This window comes from Simochromis diagramma, unplaced genomic scaffold (assembly GCF_900408965.1).
Source record: "Simochromis diagramma unplaced genomic scaffold, fSimDia1.1 OVJJ01000338.1, whole genome shotgun sequence".
Lineage (NCBI taxonomy): Eukaryota > Metazoa > Chordata > Actinopteri > Cichliformes > Cichlidae > Simochromis > Simochromis diagramma.
This window is the reverse complement of record NW_024387088.1, coordinates 153,501-172,791: the sequence shown is the minus strand read 5'-3', so window position 1 is coordinate 172,791 and position 19,291 is coordinate 153,501. Positions and strand designations below refer to the sequence as shown.

The following is a 19,291-nucleotide window of genomic DNA, read 5'->3' as shown; positions in this document are numbered from 1 at the left end:
GGATTCAAGTACCTTGATTACATCAGCTGGAGTCACTAGGGGAATAATAATAATAATATATATCTCTCTCTATATCTATCTATCTATCTATCTATCTATCTAACCATCTATCTATCTAACTATAACTGCAACTCTGTGACACACATTAGACATGCTAGATGCTGCGGTGGGTGGCTGGAATTTCCATAAGGCTCCTGAACTGACCTGGGATCCGCCCCTGGGCAGGGCCAACTCCAGCTCCTGCACACCTGGAGCCTATTGCAGGCAATCAATTGTTTTGTAATTATTTGGATTTTTGCATGACTTCTTCCCAGGACTTGGAGACACTATCTGCCAGTTTCAAAAAAGAAAAACATAACAGTGACTCCATCTGTAGATTTGTGATTACAGAGAGATCTTACACGGTAGCTTCAGAGTTGACCCCAAACATTGCTTTCTAGTACAGTCCTCCAGTGTCCTTGTAGTAAATGTGACAGTTCAGTGCAGCCTTGCTAGTGCTAGCTTAACGCATTATGTTTACATTTGGTGCTTTACTTTGTGTGATGGAATTAAACCCTAACCAAAATTAACATCTGATTTAACGTATGAAATTCAAAGCGTTGTCAAAATTTCTTCTTTTATTCCATGTGCAAGAATCCTATTCATAGTGTGTGTGCGCATGCGTGTGTTTGGGGAGGGGGGGACAAAAACCTTCACTGCATGAGGTCTGGGTGCAAGTTTCTTTGCTTTAACCCAGCTACTGCCAAGTTGGATTTGAATGCCAGGGAATATTTTTGACCAGGTTTATTAAATCAACCGGAAAAAAAAAAAAAAAAAAAAACACTTCTATTAGTGTTAAAAATGAACACAATTTTGAGAAACTAAGAGGTCAAGTACATTGCTTAGCCATAGTGGAAAAAAAAAAAGACATTTTTGGTGCAACAAGTTTGTTGTTTGGACCTTTAGTAGGAACAGTTTCCTTGTAGTTTATAAAACACTTTATTTAAAAAATAATGTGTTAATGTGTTTTGCGTTTATGTACGGACCACATGACTTTTTTTGATGTCCTGAAATATAAAACCTTAGATTGAAAGAGGGTGGGCTACTGTAAATCTGGCCTCAATACTTCTAACATGCATGTGCATTGTTTTGTTTTATTACTCTCAACCTTTTCCATGTAGACTTCTTTTAAGATTAGAAGTTGTGGCGGTCGATGCGGTCGTGCTCCCTCTGAGATTTTGCCATTTGCTTCTGCAGCCGAATGTGCTCGGTGAAATCCCTCACGGCTCCTGATCCCCCAGCACAATGGCAGATGTACTTTGCAGCCTTTTTAGCCACAGCTGGAACATCGCCGGGTACTGCACTCAGCCCTGCCAGGTTCAGGCATTTCACATCTGCTTGATCAAAACCTGAGAGGGGAACAGAAGATCATTAGTCCCTAAAATAATTTACTTAAACAAGCTGCAGAGATTGGCTGCACAAACACAAACAGTCAGACATCTTTGTTAATTTGTTGCCAGACACTATTCAGATTTGATTAAAACAGCAAAACACTTTTACATAAATGTTAAATACACGACTTTTTAAAGCAGTAGCCTCAACATGTTTCCAATTCCTGCCAATTAAACTGTTAACAAATAAAAATACAGTTGTTTTACCCATGAACGCCACATCCTTCCATTCCAGCTTCTTCTTCTCAACGATTGATTGCAAATCATTCAGCGGCTCCTGCCCCACCTTCTCGACTTTGCACATTATCCTATCTTCAAGTTTTTGAAGCAAAGCTGGGTCAATGGGGTCTTTCTCTGTGGTCAACAGTATGACCTGGTGAAGCGAGACAGAGTGCAGTTTTGTGAGCGACGTTCCACAAGATGGGCCAGTTTACGTAATTCTGTTCAGACAGCTGAAAAAAATCCAACCTCAACTTGTTCTTCCTGCAGCATCCGAAGCCCAGTTGTGTCTCTGGTGTTGACAGACACCATTGCCTCTCCCGACACAGACATAAAGATCTTTCCATCAGTTAAACAGCCGGAAATGTTGCAGAACATTAGGCGGACCACCTCTGGAGTGTCCTTACCGAAGTAACCGTACCTGATTGGAGAAACATAGGCTGCATCAGGAAAGGGAATGGATAGTTGATTAAAAGCTGACTGGTAGACATTATTTTCGGCGCTTCTCACCTGAGAACCCTCTGTTCTGCCACAGGCCAGTCGATGTCCACGTCTATATCTACGCTGTACTCCGGCAGCATCTCATAGTAGGTTAACTTGCCGCCCTACAGAGGTGAAAACACAAGCATGACTTAGATGTATTGTTACACAAAGGGTTTGGAAAAGCCGTGGAGCTGTCACAGTCCAATTTGGTCCTTTGGTTTATTACAGATTTTTTTTTCCCTTGTTGGGTACCAGCCAGATCTCTGTCCTTATGTTTTCGGTTTTGTTTTGTTATTTGCCAGATTCTTCTCCTAAATACATCAAACTACACAACAATTAAAAAGAGAAATACGTAACACTGAGTATCAAATGAAATCGAACCCAATATCAGTTTCAGTAAGAATCCCACAAAAATAGAGCACAACCAACTAAACTTTCAACACAGGAAATCCAGCTCAGAAAGTCTGTTTTTTCTTTACTTCCTCCCACAGTTAAGTTCAGCTTCTTATTCAATGACACTTTTTCCCTATAAACATAACATTGTTCCTGTTTTAAGCAGACTTTTTTTCCTGCAGTCCAAGGACTCCTTTTCATAATAAAGAGTCTGGAGATTTCAAAAGGTTGCAGACAGCATGCCCAGATATTTTTCCAGCAAAAGGGATTGAACAATCTCTTTGACAACGTAGCTGATGAAATCTGATCCATTTGTCATCAATCTCATCTGCTGCTGTCTTATAGGTGTGTATTTAATGTTGGTGCCAACCAGGAATAAAAAAGGCACTATTTAACTGTTGGGCATTGGGGCTGTTTTTTCAGTCATTATAAAGACATTATAGTCATTTTAAACCATATATGCACCACCACCACCATCACCACCACCTTTACCTGCAAGTGTCCTTCCTTTTCAATGATCTCTTTTTTGGCGAAGTAAAATGAGCCATTCTCACACAGCTCCCCTGGCCAGTCCTGACGCCGCGGCCGTTTGGCTGGCTCCAGATTGAATGGCACTGTTTTCTCACCAGCTAGAAGGAAACAGGATCCATTAATAACAATGCAAACTCCTCTTTCCATCAAGTAGTTATTTACACAGAGAAGCTGTCTGCTTCTTGACATAGTAACCAGTTTGTGAGTGAACTGAGTTTTTAAAAAGACATTTAAGGGAAATTCATGCCATCATAGTAGGTGGGTGACCAAATCTGTGAGAAATGTGTTAAATTCTGTAGCTTTGTTTGTTTGTATGTCTTTTATCATATACATGTTAAGAGTTGTATTGATCTGTTCATAAAACTAATGAAAAAAGGAAACACGAGTGTGCACGATGAAGAAGGATGAAAAGGAAATTCCAGTAAAAGGAACAACAGTCACGATCTATACCTCCAACAACCAGTTTATGAGTTAACCTTTAAACTGGTTGTAAACCTGGAGCTAGGTGTGCAATCAAGTGCACCGACAGGTTGTGTGCGTAATTACAAACACAACTTAGAAATACATGCATGTGCCAAAGTGAAATGACTTTATGCCAAGTAAAACAGGATGCATGGTTCAAAATGTCTTATTGGTGACAAGTAAGCAAGTGAAAAGGAATTAACAACTAAATTAGGACTTAAAGTTTGATTTTATGATTCACCGCATCAGGATATATTAGAACTCCGTATGGTGACAGTAGGAACTTAAGAGTCTTTTAGTTCTTGTCTGAGGGGATTCACTGTTCCTGCAAAAACCCTTCACTTCTGTGAGATTCTGGGTCTTTCATGCCTCTTTTAAAATACAAAAGTGTGGGACTAGTCAGCTAGATTTTTAAATGTTAGCTGTTATTAGTTTTGTTTCATTAATGTACAGCAGCAGTTTAATGTTCAAAGTTACAATGCCACCAGCCACTACCTGGAGCTGCGCACCTGACAGATGGCTGCACTCCTCTTTGGCAATGAATGCAAGATATAAATGATGAAAAGTGGAAAATGAACTAGTGACAGCCGTGATAACCGGCGATGTTTTGGATTATTATTAGTATAACTATGGAGAGTGAACAAGATTGAAAAGATCAGTGTTTTGTTATTTGTTCAATCTATCAACATACTGGGAAATGATGTAAGTACCTGACTTTTGTTTTGTTACATGAATCTGCTGCATCTGATTTAGGTTGGTAAGAAATGTCAGGCACAGTAGTGCAGTGACTTAATTATTGGTACCCCTTTTAACTCAGCCAAAAAGTGGTAGGGCACATATAATCACAGAGCAGGGTCAGCAGATACTGAGGCACTATGTGAGGAGTGAATTAGAGAGAAGATTGTGAGGCAGGTCTTCTCATAATACATCACTGTCTGACCTCGCAAATGTGCCCCAGGAAGAATCATAAAAAAAAAAAATTCCCATATAACTTCTAAATTTTGTGGAAAGCCTTCCCAGAAGAGTTGAAGCCATTATAGTTGCAAAACGTCAGCAGAGATCATATTAAACCCTATGGATTAAGAATGGGACGTTCATATGCATGTAAGGTTAGACAAGCAAATGCTTTTGGCAGTATATTGTATTTTGTAAACTGCCTGAAAAACAAACATTCTCTGCAGGGAGACGAGTAATCCATGAATGCCTAACAACTGCCTCTGTGCTTCCCCCGGGTGGAAAACAAGCACAAGTGTGAGTAAGTATCAAAACCGAAAGCTGCTTGCATGCAGATCAATAATTATCAGATGAAGGGAGCCAATAAGCTTGGAAATTTAGTACTGTAATAGCTCAAATAACCAGTTCTCAACTTGGAACCAGTTCTCCAATCCCATTTTTAGAAACACCAAGCAGTTAAAAAACAAGTATAAAAAAGAAAGACTGTCACTGTAAGGATTCATTGTTTGTCCAGTGAAGCACCTGTTTGATTTTGTTTATCGCAGTTAATAATTACTAAGGTGCAGGTGCAAAGATCCTCTATTTAATGGCTCCTCCTCCCTGTCATTTGAATCCTTTAACATACCAGCAAGAAATCTGACCTTTTTGTGAAAACTGAGAAAGTGAGTGTAAAAACACAACACACAGGTCTATTTGGAAGAGAAGACAAACAAGATGAACAGGATAACCACACCCTCTAAAAATAGTTTAAATACTTTCCTTTAGGCAGCTGAAATATAAGAAGCACTCCAAGAGCACACACCTCATTCATTACATTAATTTTATGTTCTTTGTTGTTTTTAAATGCATTTTAAGAGGTTTGTAGTGCAATAAGAATCAGATAAGGGGGGCATTGATATGTTTAGTTATACAAACATGTAGGAGCACGTAATGGATAATAGATGAATAACTTGAGCTTATTATATAAAAATATACTACAGTATATTTCTAACTAAATAGGCAGCTCATTCTCTTTCTCGTCATAATACTTTCTGTAAGACAGTAACACATTTTGTAAAAGGTAAACGTGAGATCAGAGGTCAAATGTGCAGACTTGCTCACTTACATCCTTTTTTAACCTCCTTCCAGCGAAACTGGTGTCTCCTGACCACTGCGAAGACTGAATCGTAACCGTGCACCGTGATCTTCTCCAAGGCCTCCTTCACATGGAACGGGTGGAGACACGGTGATGTAGCCTGGAAGTGGCAAACTATATCCACCTCTGTGAAAACAAAAGCAGAGTAATCTGCACGGTGTGGCAGCACGGCCACGCTTTGAGACCATCTTAGAAACATGTTCCTACCTTTATGGTGCTCAAGAAACTCTTGGATGGTTTCTACTGATGAGGAAAAGTCTCTGGAGACTTTAGGACTCCTCCGGTGCACCTGAGCACCCCATGCCTTTGCAACTTCCTCAATTTTATCATGGTCCGTTGATACCCACACACTGTGAAAGTGAAGGTGCATAATCATTATTATTAATTGTAACCGTCTCTTTTCATAACACTACTAGACGTTCTGTAATTTGTCCTCATAGCCAAAGATATAGTGATTAGATATCGTCCAATGTAAGCGATTAAGAAAAACAATACTCTAATATATCGCCCGATATTTTTGTTTTTGGATATACAAAACAGTTAATTTCTCTACCAATTGTCGTGAGTTATTTTTTTAATTGTTTGTTTACTCCCGTTTTTGTTCGGATCAGTGTGTTGAATTTGTGGTGTTGCAAGAGGGAAGTTGGAACTTTGAACAGTCAACACTGGTAATATAGTTGAAGGGTGTTTCTTCCGTCTCTTTTTTGATTATTTAATTTTTATGTCGACATTTTTATATCGATATCGACTTTTGGTCTATGGATGTGATCCATTATAATTAAGGAGATTAGACTGAGACTCGGTCTCTTCACATTTTTTTTACTTAACACATGAAAGCTCACTGAACAAATTGGGGGTGGATCAGGAAATTTGCAAAATCAAATCTGTGTATCCACCTGTTGGGGCGGCTTAAGAGGGATTCTGGGCTTAATATTAATAAATGTGTCCAGTATAATTGTCGACAATGACATAGCCAGCTGTGATAATGATGGCAGAGAACTCTCACCTTATCAGAAAACAAGACATGACCTGCAAAAAGCTAACAAAACAAAATGAGAATTTGTGTCTGTAATTAACCACACGCACACAACCTACCAGCCTCTTGGTGACACACGTACCTCCAAGATTATCGGTAAACTAACAAACCAGTTGTAGGAAGACTAAATAACTGGTAATTGCTATTCTTTTCGCTGGAATATAAATTATGCCCTAGCTCAGTGCGCATTTTTTTATGAACGGAGCTGATGTACGATAAAAACAAACAAACAAACAAACAAGACAACAACAACAAACCTGCACTTATAGTAAGCAGATTTTTTTGATGAATGATCTCATGTTGGTTAAACGATGGCTGCAGCGGCACTAAACTGTTAACGGATAATTAAACTGAGCTCACAGTGCAATAACTTATTGGCAGTTTGGACGTTTTAGGGTTTTGTTGCATAATTGTATGAATTGCTGTAACTCACAGTTTAAGTGTATGAGTAGTTATGTTTCAGCTGAGGGTGACTTTAATAGGAAGAGACAAATTCCAGATCGTAATAGTGTTTGTAAAGTCAAAATAAGTTTGACAAAAATGTTAGAAAATGTTTCTCATAATCTGCAGGTTATGTCTGCGGAGTCACGCCGATGAAAAAAAGAAGTGGAATATAGTAGATAAATGCGAGCAGTTTTCTTCCTTTGTGACTTTGTTTAAGTAAACATCCTAAAAGGACGCGTGGGACTCCTCCACGTCACACTGAAAGCTGAACACGCAGCTGCTCAGCAGTAGCGGTCAGGGAGCAAACTGATGTATTTTATATTCCCTGACTTTACTGATGTGCAGAATACTTTAAGGAGGCCGTTATGACACGTGGGCAGAAGTAGGTTAATATAATCAAATCTGCTCTGATTTGATGTTTTCATTACCAAAATAAATTAAAGTTGGCTGCTGTTGATCGTTCATCTGACCCTACAATAAAAGCTCTTGTCCTTCCTCACCTGTCAAACATTCCCGAGTCCACGGCGGCCCTCAGCACCCACCCGATGAGCGGGACCCCGGCCAGCATCTTGATGTTTTTCAGCGGGATCCCTTTACTCCCCCCTCGAGCTAAAATTAAAGCTGCTATGTGACTCTTGGCATTCCGCGGCATCTTGCTCGATGACTGACATTCGTCTAACGAGGTCTCCTTGTTTCTCCGTCTAGCGGATGCCATAACGACATCAAAGATCTACTCCTACTACGAAGCAAGGTCTGGTTTTATCCGAGTGACTTCCGTGGCCTACTATGAAGGTGGCTCACTTATTACCGACATAAATCGCTATGATAACCTGTGCAGTAGATCTACCTGCTCCGGAGCAGGTTAAGTAAAATTTTAGAGAGCGACAGGTGTGAAAGCACCGCCCACTGACCAATCAGGTCTCCGGAACACAGCGTCATCATTAATGAAAGATTCCTCAGCCCTCTGCAGGGAGAGGAGGCGGGTTTATAGTTTGTTCTATGCGCCTTATTATATGAGCTGAACCAGGACATACGCACTGTACCGACCTGTGTGTGTATTAACGTGGTGATTTGGAAAATGTATTAAATTTTATTCTCCTCGCTTACATTTTGCTGTACCTGCAGCTGTTTGAACAGCGAACACACACCAGGAACACCTGTTCAATCAGTAACATTAACTGTGATCTGCAGACAGACTGAAGCGATACCTCTTTTTCCTAACTGGAATAAGAGGTTAAAAGAAGGGTAGGGGAACTGCAGTCAGGAAATGAAAAGAGCTGTCCGCTGTGTTGAAACTACAATTTGAATGAGATGGATTCAGCAGGCAAAGGATAAAAGCCTGTAAAACAAAAACAAAAAAAAAAAAAACCCCATCGGTTACAAAGGCTGTGATTTTAAAGAACCAAACGTTGGCTCTTGTCTAAAATCCTTCACTCAGCCCTCACACTGAGTGTTTAGATGCCAGCCCCATTTATTGCTCTGTTATTGTTGATTTTTCCAGCAGCTCTCTGACCTTATAGAGCGGTTTTCGTTTCTCTTGTTAAGAATACGATGTCCTCCCTCACATTCACTGATAATGTCACTGAACGTGTTGCACTGAGATCTGGATGTTTATTGATTATATCTTGCTCCTTCAGATTATCTTCACGGGTCAACAAGGTCATTGTGTAACGTGCTGCTTGTTCACCAAAGGTATTTTGAATTACTTTTTCCTTCTTGGTGAATCTGAAAAAACAACAAAAGAGAACAATCTGTCTATTCACCTCCTTTTCAGTTAGTCCAGTTTCCGTACCAAATTGTGAAACACAAATCAGTTTAAAATGACGAAATTTACAAGCTGCTATGAAACCAGATGCTTAACTGTACTGCATGCTTTTAGGAAGGAACATCTGGTTTACTTACTCCTAAATGACCCATTCCTAAGCAGCATTTTCTGAACTGTATTTCTGATTTCACCACAAGTTGACAGCGTTTTACAATAATGTGTTTGTACTGAAATAGGGCTGATCCAGTGACATTGAGGCGGTCTAGTAGTAAATACCGTATATCACAGTAGTTGTTGTAAGAAATATTTCAAATACAATAATTGTCAATTTAATATAATGTATTTGATGTAATTTAATTTACAGTAAAATTACAATTATTACAATATCTCATATTGTATCCTGTTTGAGTAAAGCAACTGTAAGTTTAATTTAGAGTAAAATTAATGTATAAAACTATTATAGTGTTTTACCATTACTGTAATGTCTTAAGTTTTTTGCAGTGTTTGCATCAGTCTTATTTTATTATTATTTAAACATTGTTGTAGTTGTGTTTAATAAATGTGCGTTTTCAGTTCCAGCCTTAACTTCAGGTCTTTTTGTACATTATTCTCATATTAACAAGTTTCTCTGATCTTTTTTGACACAATTCACACACATTATTTCTGATTAATTATTACTTTGAGCTGATTTTGATAGCAGCAGTTGATTTAAAAAAAATCCATCCACATTCAGTCTCGTTGATTTCGCATCTCTCAGCACAGATGAGCACACGCTTAAAGTTCAGAGGTGAAATAAATATTTCTGCTTCGTTTGAAGTTTGACTGCAGGTTAGAGTTAGTCCAGCAGGTGGTGCTGCTGGATGAAACCAAACAAACTGATTCACAATGATGGCTGGTGCATTTTTTCCAACCCTCTGTGTGCAGATTATTTTCACTTGACTGTTGACTTCTTAATTTGTTCCATCTAATCACTGAATAAAAATGTATTTAACCCAGTGGAGAAAACATGAAATAAATGTCATTTGATCAGCTCAAACACCTCAGTGAAACTTCTTCATGGGAAACTGGTTCATTCCAGGTTTTTTTGTTAGAAAAGAAAAGAAAACCCCCCCATCAATACATTTAATCTGTTTTAGTAATGAAACATTATTTCAGGAGATCAAACTAAATGTGAGACCACAGCTTCAAGACACATTAAACCAATAAGTCTGTCAGATTATGTACAAAGTAGAATTCAAAATTCAAATTCCCCCAATCATTAACTAGGCTCAGAATCGTGAGATGACATGTTTCTATCAGCAACGAAGAAACTAGTTATTGAGAATATTCCGTCCGGGGTAACCAACAAGGGCAATATAAAAGTAGTTGCTAACGTATTGTGTTAAGTCTTGAACATGTGCTATTCAGCAGATGAACAAAACTATGTGTATTAAGAGGTTGGGTATCAGACGCTACCTCTCTGGGGACATCTCAGGCCCTCCAAGGTTTGGAGGCCTATCTCCCCCTACCACCACTTCCCCTGCCAGTGGCGGACCCCCTCAGACATCGGTGCGTTGGTGGTTCTTTGTGTCCGGGGGTGGGCGTCCAGGTACACACCGGCTCACTCCTTGGCGGCCGCTTATCGGGGCCTGGAGCCTGGGGCTCGCTCGGGCCACTTCGGAGGTGGGGTGCCCCCGGCCTCTCGGCCTGGGGCTCGGTCACTCAGGCACAGCTGGCTGCCGGCGGAGCTCACGGGCGCGTCACTGCAACTCCCCCTGGCTTCTGCTCCGCGGCTGCTGAGTGAGCCCTCATCTGGGACTCTCCTCAGCTCTTACTGGGACAGTGGCGCGGCTGCCCCTCTGTTGGTCTTCCTTGGTCTCTTGTGTTCTGGGGGCCTCTGGATGTCTGGAGTTTTGATCTCCTCCATACCTGCTTCATACCCTGGAGGACGGGGCTGTGGCCCCCCCACACCCTCTAGCAGATTATTACATGAAGGAACCTTTTAAAAAAAAACAAAAAACAAGCGCGTCCATGCTCACAGGTGTACACACGGGTGATCACACCCACAAACTACACCCTTTTTGGCTCCTACCTCAAAGCACACTGTGTTCTGTTGATCTTACGTGCTGCACAATAATGTTTAATATTTAGTATTTACTGTCATATTCACATATATCATTGTGATGTTGTTTATTCTATTACTCTTGTTCTCTTCTGCTTGCTTTCTTTTTTCTTTCTCAGCAGGTGATCCAGGTGATTGATATATGCATTTTTTTTCTCTGCCCGTTCTGTTGGTTTTTGTTTTTTGCCCTTCTCCCCCGTCCCTCTTCTCAGCTGTTTCTCTTTCCCTCTTTCTTTCTCCCCTTCTTTCCCCCAGTCAAGTCTGTCCCGTATTCAGTAAGTGAAAATAAAATAAACAATAAAAGGTGAATCAAATGGACCATTACGGCAAGGCTGGGATGGATTATATTCACATAAAAAAAAATTAACATAAAAAAGAGACTTATAAAGACAGTTATGCTATGCTGTGGTTATGTTCTTCTGTCTTTATGATAATTTGTCCTTAATAAGTTACTGCTAAATGATCACAAAAACTCAGCTGTCCCAAAGAAACTGATTGTTTCTTTCAGCTTCATGTCCTTCTTCTTTGGGTAACATATTGTAGCAGGTCAGGGCTGTTTGGGGTCATGACAGCCATGTTCTGTTGTTCCAGGCGGCAGCGTCATGTTGCCATGGTTACAGGTAGCGCTCTCTTTCTCTCTGCGACTGTGTGTTTCTGGGTGGAGAGAACGCCTTTTTGATGTTGTTGTGTTTTCTGTTTCTGCTCCCTGGCTAACTCACGGGAAGCAAGACCAAAGGACACCTCTGTCTCCTCCTTGTATAAGCTCGCCACAATATATTCTGTTTCTCTTTCTAACACATACTGAAAAAAGGTTCACACTATTACTGTTATTATTTTTCATTTAATTCCTTGTTTACCAGCTGATGATACATTGGGGCAAAAAAGTATTTGGGAGACACAGATTGCTGTCCCACTTAAAAAGATGAGAGAGGCCTGTAATTTTCTGCATAGGTTCACTTCAACTGTGAGAGACAGAATGTAAAAAAGAAACCCAGGATATCACATTTTATGATTTTTAAATAATTTATTTGTATAATGGTGCAGAAAACAAGTATTTAGCACCCACAAACAAGTGAGAATTCTGTCCCTCACAGACCTGTTACTTCTTCTTTAAGAAGTTCTTCTATCCTCCACTCGTTATCAGTAATAATGGCCTCTGTTTAAACTCGTTATTAGTATAAAAGACACATCTCCACACCTTCAAACAGTCAGACTCCAACCTCCACTATTGCCAAGACCAGAGAGCTGTCTAAGGCCACAGGGACAAAACCCGCGAGAATGTTATGTGGTATAAACGCCACTTGCCATGTTTGGAGGGGGAAGAATGTTGAGTTGCATCCCAAGAACACCATACCCACTGTGAAGCATGGGGGTGGAAAAAATCATGCTTTGGGGCTGTTTTTCTACAAAGGGGACAGGCCAATGAAGGAGTGGCTTTGTAAAAAGCATTTCAAGGTTCTGGAGTAGCCTAGCCAGTCTCCAGACCTCAATCCAATAGAGAATCTGTGGAGGGAGTTGAAAGTCTGTGTTGCCCAGCGACAGCCCCAAAACATCACTGCTCTAGAGGAGATCTGCATGGAGGAATGGGCCAAAATACCAGCTACTGTGTGTGAAAACCTTGTGAAGACTACAGAAAACGTTTGAACGCTGTCATTGCCAACAAAGGGCATATAACAAAGGATTAAGATCAACTTTTGTTATTGACCAAATACTTATTTTCCAAATAAATTCTTTAAAAAGACAATGTGATTTTCTGGTTTGGGTTTTTTTTCTCATTTTGTTCTTTACAGTTGAGGTATACTTATGATGAAAATTACAGGCCTCTCTCATCTTTTTAAGTGGGAGAACTTGCACAATCGGTGGCTGCCAAATACTTTTTTGCCCCACTCCAAATGTTGACTTCCACTGAGTATTACTGTGTAACACAATCCCCCAATTTCAATTTAAAAATTGTAGTTTTTAATGCCAAATCCACTACAGCTCCTGATGCAAATCCAGCCGACCCTGCAGCTCCTATACCTTTCACTCCTTGAGCAAAATATCCAACTCCAACACTAACTGCAGCACCAACAGCAGTAGCAACTCCAGCACTAACTTTTGCAGCAGTTCCACCAATAATGGCATCCCAATTCCCCTGAGTAACCTCGTTCCTTCTTTCTGCTTTGTATCTTGCTTCTTTGGCCGTGATCTCTGGATTTTCTTTCCGAAGTCGTTCCATCTTTGTTTTAATGGCTTTCTCTGCCTCTTCAAACATATTGGTGGTGTAGCATCCTCCTTTTCTTTCAGTCAGATTGTTGATTTCCTTCAGCACCTCAGAGGGATCCTTGTTTCTGCTGTTAAAAACACGATATCCTCCACGGCACTGACTGATAAAGTCTTAGAGATCTGGATGTTTGATTGCTTCTTCTATGGTGTCTTTATTCACATCATCTTCATGGACTACCAAGGCCATTGTGTAATCAGCTGCTTGTTCACCAAATATCTTCTGAATGATTTTCACAGTTTTTTGTTCTTCTTTAGTGAATCTGTTTGGTTGGATCACAACCAGGAACACATGAGGACCAGGAGCAGCAAAGGAGATGCATCTAACAATCTCTCTCTTCACCTCCTCTTTAGTTAGTTTAGTTTCATACAGACCTGGAGTATCAACTACAGCCACTGTTTTACCTTCAAACTGACATGTTTCCTTCTGACACTCTGATGTTACAGAGGAAGAAGAGGATGTTGATCTAAATACTTTTCTCCTTTAAGATGATGTTTCCTGCTGCACTCTTCCCAACTTTGGTTTTCCCAACAAGAACAATCCTTAGGTCGGCTTCTGGTTTGTTCATGGCTCTCTGAGCTTCTCTGAACATTTCATTGGTGTAGTATCCTCCTCCATTTCTCGCAATCATTGTGTTGATCTTCTCTAGCAGCTCTCTGACCTGAGAGGGATTTTTGATTCTGTTGTTAAAGACATGATATCCTCCACCGCACTGACTGATGAAATTAGAGATATTTGGATTATCATTGATCATTTTTTCTATGGTCACCCCATCTGCCTTAAGATTGTCACCACAGGTGAACAAGACCATAGTGTAACTTGCTGACTGTTCTCCAAACATATTCTGAATGATTTTGACAGTTTCTTGTTCTTCTTCTGTGAATCTGTTGGCCTGAATCACAACCAGGAACACATGAGGACCAGGAGCAGCAAGGTTGATGCAGCTACTGATCTCTTCCTTCACCTCCTCTTCAGTTTTTCTGGTGTCAAATAAACCTGGAGTATCAATTACATCCAGTTTTTGACCATCAAACAGACCTGTTTTCTTCTGACACTTTGACGTTACTACAGGAAAAAGCTGCTACGGCTTTAAAAGCTTTTTCTCCTAAGATGGTGTTTCCTGATGCACTCTTCCCAACTCCAGTTTTCCCAATAAGAACAATCCTAAGGTCAGCCTCTCTGAACATTTCAACTGTGTAGTATCTTCCTGCATTTCTCTGAACCATGGTGTTGATCTTCTCCAGCAGCTCTCTGACCTGAGAGGGATCCTTGTCTTTGTTGTTAAAGAAATGATATCCTCCACCACACTGATCGATGAAGTCACTGAGAGCTGGATTTTTACTGATTAATTCTTCTATGGTGTTTCCATCTGACTTCAGGTCATCTCCATGGGTGAACAAAACTAATGTGGAACATGCTGACCTTTTTCCAAACATCTTCTGAACGATTTTCACTGTTTCTTGATCTTCTTTTGTGAAACTGTTGGCCTGAATCACAACCAGGAACACATTAGGACCAGGAGCAGCAAAGCAGATGGCTCTCTCCATCTCTGCTTTTAACTCCTCTTCAGGCTTACGGGTGTCAAACAGACCTGGAGTATCAACTACAGCCAGTTTTTGACCTCCAAACTCTCCTCTTTCCTTCTGACACTCTGATGATGTCACTTCGAAAGCGTTTTCCTTTCCTAGGATGGTGTTTCCTGAAGCACTCTTTCCAACTCCAGTTTTTCCAAGAAGCAAAATCCTGAGCTCTGGCTTCTCTGGTTCTTCTTGTTTAGCTGAAGAGTAATAAACATTTTAAAGGTAAAATTTAAAGTTAATATATTCACAATTCAAACTCTGAAGACAAACAATGTGTATTTTCTATTATGTCAAGTGTGTCTCTGGACTGTTGGAGGAAGCTGGGAAGTGGGAAACGCATGCAAACTCCAGGAAAAAAATAAAAAGATCCCAGAAGGATTTGAACCAGTAACCTTCTTACTGTGTCAATTATTATAGATCATGATGTCAAGACACCATCTCTCCCTCACCCTTCAACCTCTGTATGACTTCCTCTTCATGTGCGCCATATATGATGATACCTACAGTATAGTAATATTTAACTGTTTAGAGACTCCAAACCAGTAGGTGCCTGACTTCTGTCACCCCTGTTACATCAAATTAAATAGAGAAAAGGCACACAGATACTGTAAGTTTCTCAGTTTAAATATTTGATGTGTTTTCTATGTTCTATTGTAAATAAAATCTGGGTGTTAGATTTTCTAATCATTGCAATCTGGCTTTATTTAGATTTTACAAATATTTTGGAATTGGATGGAAATTGGATCAAACAAGGAAATAAAGTCTTGGTAGATTTGGTAAGTGGACCATTAATCTGAAGCGGGGTAAAGAATCATGTTTATTAGTGAACAGAACAAATGTTGAAGGAGACGAACAAGAAAACACCTTGCTTCTTTTGTTCCTCTGTAGTTTTGTAGGAAAACTGTTCAAATCTTTTTTTTCCCACTTCTCGTGTCATCAAGAAACTCCAGATGACATTAATTGAAAAACAATTCTGTTCCTACGTTCTTTCTGACTCTAAGCTTTAATAAAAGAAAAGAACTTTTCAGTCAAACTTTTCTTTTAACTTTTGAGAGTTGTTGTTCATGTTGGGCATTTCATGAACCAGCTTTTGGATTTGTAGACTAAAATTCTGATTTGAATCACAGTGTACAAAGTACCATTAAAAGTAGTAATAACAACGGGAAATTGTTAAAGGGATAGATCAAACAAGGACATAAATTAAAATAATGTCTAGAATCTGATACATGTTTGGTTTAATAAGTGGCTGTTGACTTTTATTAGCCTTTATATAAAATTAATGTTATAGATTAGTATTTTTAAATGTACTCACCAGGACGAGTGTGTTTGCTGGCCATGTCTGTCTTTTATTGGCAATTGATGTGTGATTTTCTGGCTCTGCTGATGTTCTGCTGCTCAGCAGTTTCCTCTTTATCGCTCTGCGGTGTTGGAACGTGTGGAAACGTGTCTGAGAGGTGGGGCAGAAAGGTGAGAAGGACACAGGAACAGCTAGTTGTTAGTTACACGTGATTCAAGTTGAATTATTTTTGTATGAGAGAAGAATTCATATTTTGTGTTTGGTGTATTGAAGAAAAAAGGAGAGCTAATCTCAAATCCTAGTTTTTAGCCTATGTAATTGTGGAGATCTGAGTATTGACAGTTAATCACAGACTCTGTATTTAATATTGATGTTTCTATTGCTTTCACAAACCTGCATGAAGACCCTGTCTGGGACATTAACTTTGTGACTCAAACTAGGAGTACAGTGGCTTGTGCCACCCTGAATGAAAATCGTCATTATATATGCCAGCTGAGGGTTTAAATTCTTATTTTCCATGTCATCATATTTCTGTTTGGCTTTTGAATATCCATCCATCCATTTGCTACTGCTTATCCTTTTCAGGGTCACTGGAGCCTATCCCAGGTGTTTTAGGGCGAGAGGCACGGTACACCATGGAGAGGTCGCCAGTCTGTTGCAGGGCTGACACATAGACAGAGACAACCAAGCGCACTCACATTCACACCTATGGGCAATTTAGTGTTTCCAATTAACCCAACCCCTCTAACTGCATGGAGAACCCACACAAACATGGGGAGAACATGCAAACTCAGGACCTTCTTGCTGTGAGGCAACAGTGCTAACCACCATGCTGCCCACGGTGGCTTTTTAATAAATCAAAGAAAGAGCATATCAAGGGTATGATATCTGACCAGGCATCCAGGGCAACGCCCAGAAGCTAGGCAAATACTTTCTCTGTAACATATCACACAGCCAAATCTAGCCTCCACTCTGTACAACTGAAGAGCATAGCATGTTACATAATGTTACGTTACATATGGCCTAAAATTCATATCTCGATATTATTTAGCTGGATGGTGATACACGATATATATCTCAAGCTTTTTTTTAAAGCCATAAAGTAAGAACAAAAAGAGAGTTCTTAGTCAAAGCTGTGTCCCAGATCTCACACAGGCACTTTTATTAACATCCAGTGTAGATGTACATGAAAAAAACAACTCAGAAATAAATTATCAGCATTTATTAAATAATAATGCTCCATAAATAAAATAAAACAATGTTGTTTTTGTGTATAAAAAAAGCTCACAATTGTGCAGTCGAAATGTAGCGTTAACGTCATTTTAACGAGCTTAACGCGACCAGCACTAAAATAGTAATTTCCAGATGTTTTCTTTTAACCGACCAGCTCCTCTTTGATAGCTGCCGTGTGCATCTTGTTGTTGCCTGCAGGTGAAGCGATGGGGGAGGGGGAGTTGTGTTCAGTGAAGGAGAGAGGCAAGGCAGAGTAACGTTGCGTAGAGACAAAAGTGGACGAAAGAGAGGAAAACTTTCAGCTCCACGAGTATAATTACAACGTGACAGAACAGAGGGCGACACAAACAGCACACAGGAGGAGATTAGGTCAGAGTGGACACACATGGGGAGCACAGAACCTGGAGGAATCAGGGTGAAGCAAAACTGAATATAAAACACACAAGATGGGAGACTATCAAAATAAAAAAGGAAGTACACACACACACACACAGACACATACAAACTAAGACACGTGAACTTGACAGTGGGACAGAGGAGAGACATGGAGACATGATGAACTAGGTGAGACCAAGGAGTAAAACGCACAGGCACAGGCACAAAACACTGAGATGAAACTAGGACGGACTAACAGAATGAAATTAGATGCAGAAAATACAAAAGTAAAGACCAACTAATACAGAACTAGAATATGAAAATCTCTTGAATCCAAAAGAATGAGTCACAACACAAACTCATAATCTGGCTCAAAGACCCAGGACCATGACAGTGATATAAAGACTTGCACAGACATTCATACATGTATGTAACCCTTTAAATATAAGTGTGGACACATAAGGGGCTGAGAAAATAATAAGGAAAAGGCCAAAGAACCAGAAATTTCACACGGATGTGTCTCTGCTACACGGCACTTTGGTTGAGGTCTACACTAATCCGGATAAATTTGAGAACGGCGTTTTCGTCTAAAAACGCTGCGCATCCAAACTGAGCCCGTTCTGGTAGTGAGAACGTGTTATCCAAACTATCATTTTTAATCATTTCCGAAGAGTTGTTCATCCACACTGAAACGACTGAAAACGCGTACGTTCCTGTACTGCGCATGTGTGAAACTGCTCCATTTGAACAATTCAATACATGAAAAGTACATTAACAGGCTCGCATATAGTCCACATATGCCTCAAACACTATTATAAAAACTTTAGTTTTTAGATGTTCTAGATGAGCCCATAAATCCAACTCGGTTGTGCATAAGACAAAAAGCCGACTGTAAAGCTAATTACTGTGCATCCAGTTACTGAAACGGGCAGAAGGAAACCCGAACGAAAGCTTAGAAAGTGAAAGCAGAACTTCTCTAATGTAGCCCAGAGAAGTAGCAGTCCGCTGTTAAGATATCAGCCTCACACCAAGACCAGACTGCCTGTAATGTACCGTAAAATTAACATTTACAGTAAAGAGACCATTGTGACAGCAGTAATGCTAAGATTGTAACAACTCAAAGTTACACACCAATCAAACGGCGCCGACCGATTCTTAAACAAAGTGGCCAAAATGAGGTTTCTGCAGCTCCAACCTATAAAAACACCTGTTTACTACCAGGTAAAATAATTAAACGTACGACACAAAATAAACACATACCAGCAATCGACGGCGAGAAGACTTCAGAGAAAACGATCCGCAGGTGATCTCTACAAAAACATGAGGCACTCCAGTCAACAAAAATATGGCCACTTCAGACAGCTTGGGACACGACTCCTACCTGTGGCAGGTGGGAAGGTCTGGGCCCTATTTCAGGAAGCCGGTTTAGTGCAAACTCTGAGTAAGTATACCCTGAGTTAACGAAAACTCTGGGTTTTCGGTTTCACAAAGCGAGTTTAAATTAATTCTGAGTGAGTTAGTATGACGACACACTCCGTGAAGCTAACCTGCCCCCTAGCAGGTTTACTTCAACTAACCCTGACTTTCTCC

The 19,291-nt window shown here is 40.1% G+C and overlaps 2 protein-coding genes and 1 long non-coding RNA gene across 3 annotated transcripts in view; all 3 read right to left on the bottom strand.

The window, feature by feature from the left end:
• Positions 1-989: 989 nt before the first annotated feature.
• cmasa (cytidine monophosphate N-acetylneuraminic acid synthetase a) lies at positions 990-7,987 on the bottom strand. Its single transcript, XM_040046146.1, has 8 exons — positions 7,588-7,987; positions 5,815-5,957; positions 5,578-5,733; positions 3,018-3,154; positions 2,160-2,254; positions 1,899-2,070; positions 1,638-1,803; positions 990-1,388 (listed from the first exon to the last, which is right to left on the bottom strand). The coding sequence occupies exons 1-8, from the start codon at positions 7,800-7,802 to the stop codon at positions 1,174-1,176; spliced, it is 1,299 nt and encodes a 432-aa protein (XP_039902080.1). The 5' UTR covers positions 7,803-7,987; the 3' UTR covers positions 990-1,173.
• A 5,194-nt stretch (positions 7,988-13,181) lies between these two features.
• The window catches only part of LOC120742701 (GTPase IMAP family member 8-like), a 33,657-nt gene continuing 27,547 nt past the window's right edge, over positions 13,182-19,291 (bottom strand). Inside the window, 2 exon segments of the mRNA XM_040046141.1 lie at positions 13,182-14,282; positions 14,284-14,837. Of these exon segments, the coding sequence (XP_039902075.1) occupies positions 13,683-14,282; positions 14,284-14,837 (1,154 nt within the window). The 3' untranslated portion in view covers positions 13,182-13,682.
• Positions 14,856-19,190, bottom strand: LOC120742711. The gene is made up of 3 exons (XR_005697932.1): positions 18,962-19,190; positions 16,109-16,243; positions 14,856-14,993 (listed from the first exon to the last, which is right to left on the bottom strand). It is a non-coding gene; the product is annotated as an uncharacterized LOC120742711 (long non-coding RNA).

Coding starts and splice junctions, on each gene's coding strand:
- cmasa (XM_040046146.1), bottom strand. CDS start 7,802: ATGGCATCCGCTAGACGGAGAAACAAGGAGACCTCGTTAGACGAATGT. Junction 2,255..3,017: donor AAAAGGAAGGACACTTGCAG/GTAAAGGTGGTG, acceptor TCACCTCTGTAG/GGCGGCAAGTTAACCTACTA. Junction 1,804..1,898: donor TGCAGGAAGAACAAGTTGAG/GTTGGATTTTTT, acceptor TCGCTTCACCAG/GTCATACTGTTGACCACAGA.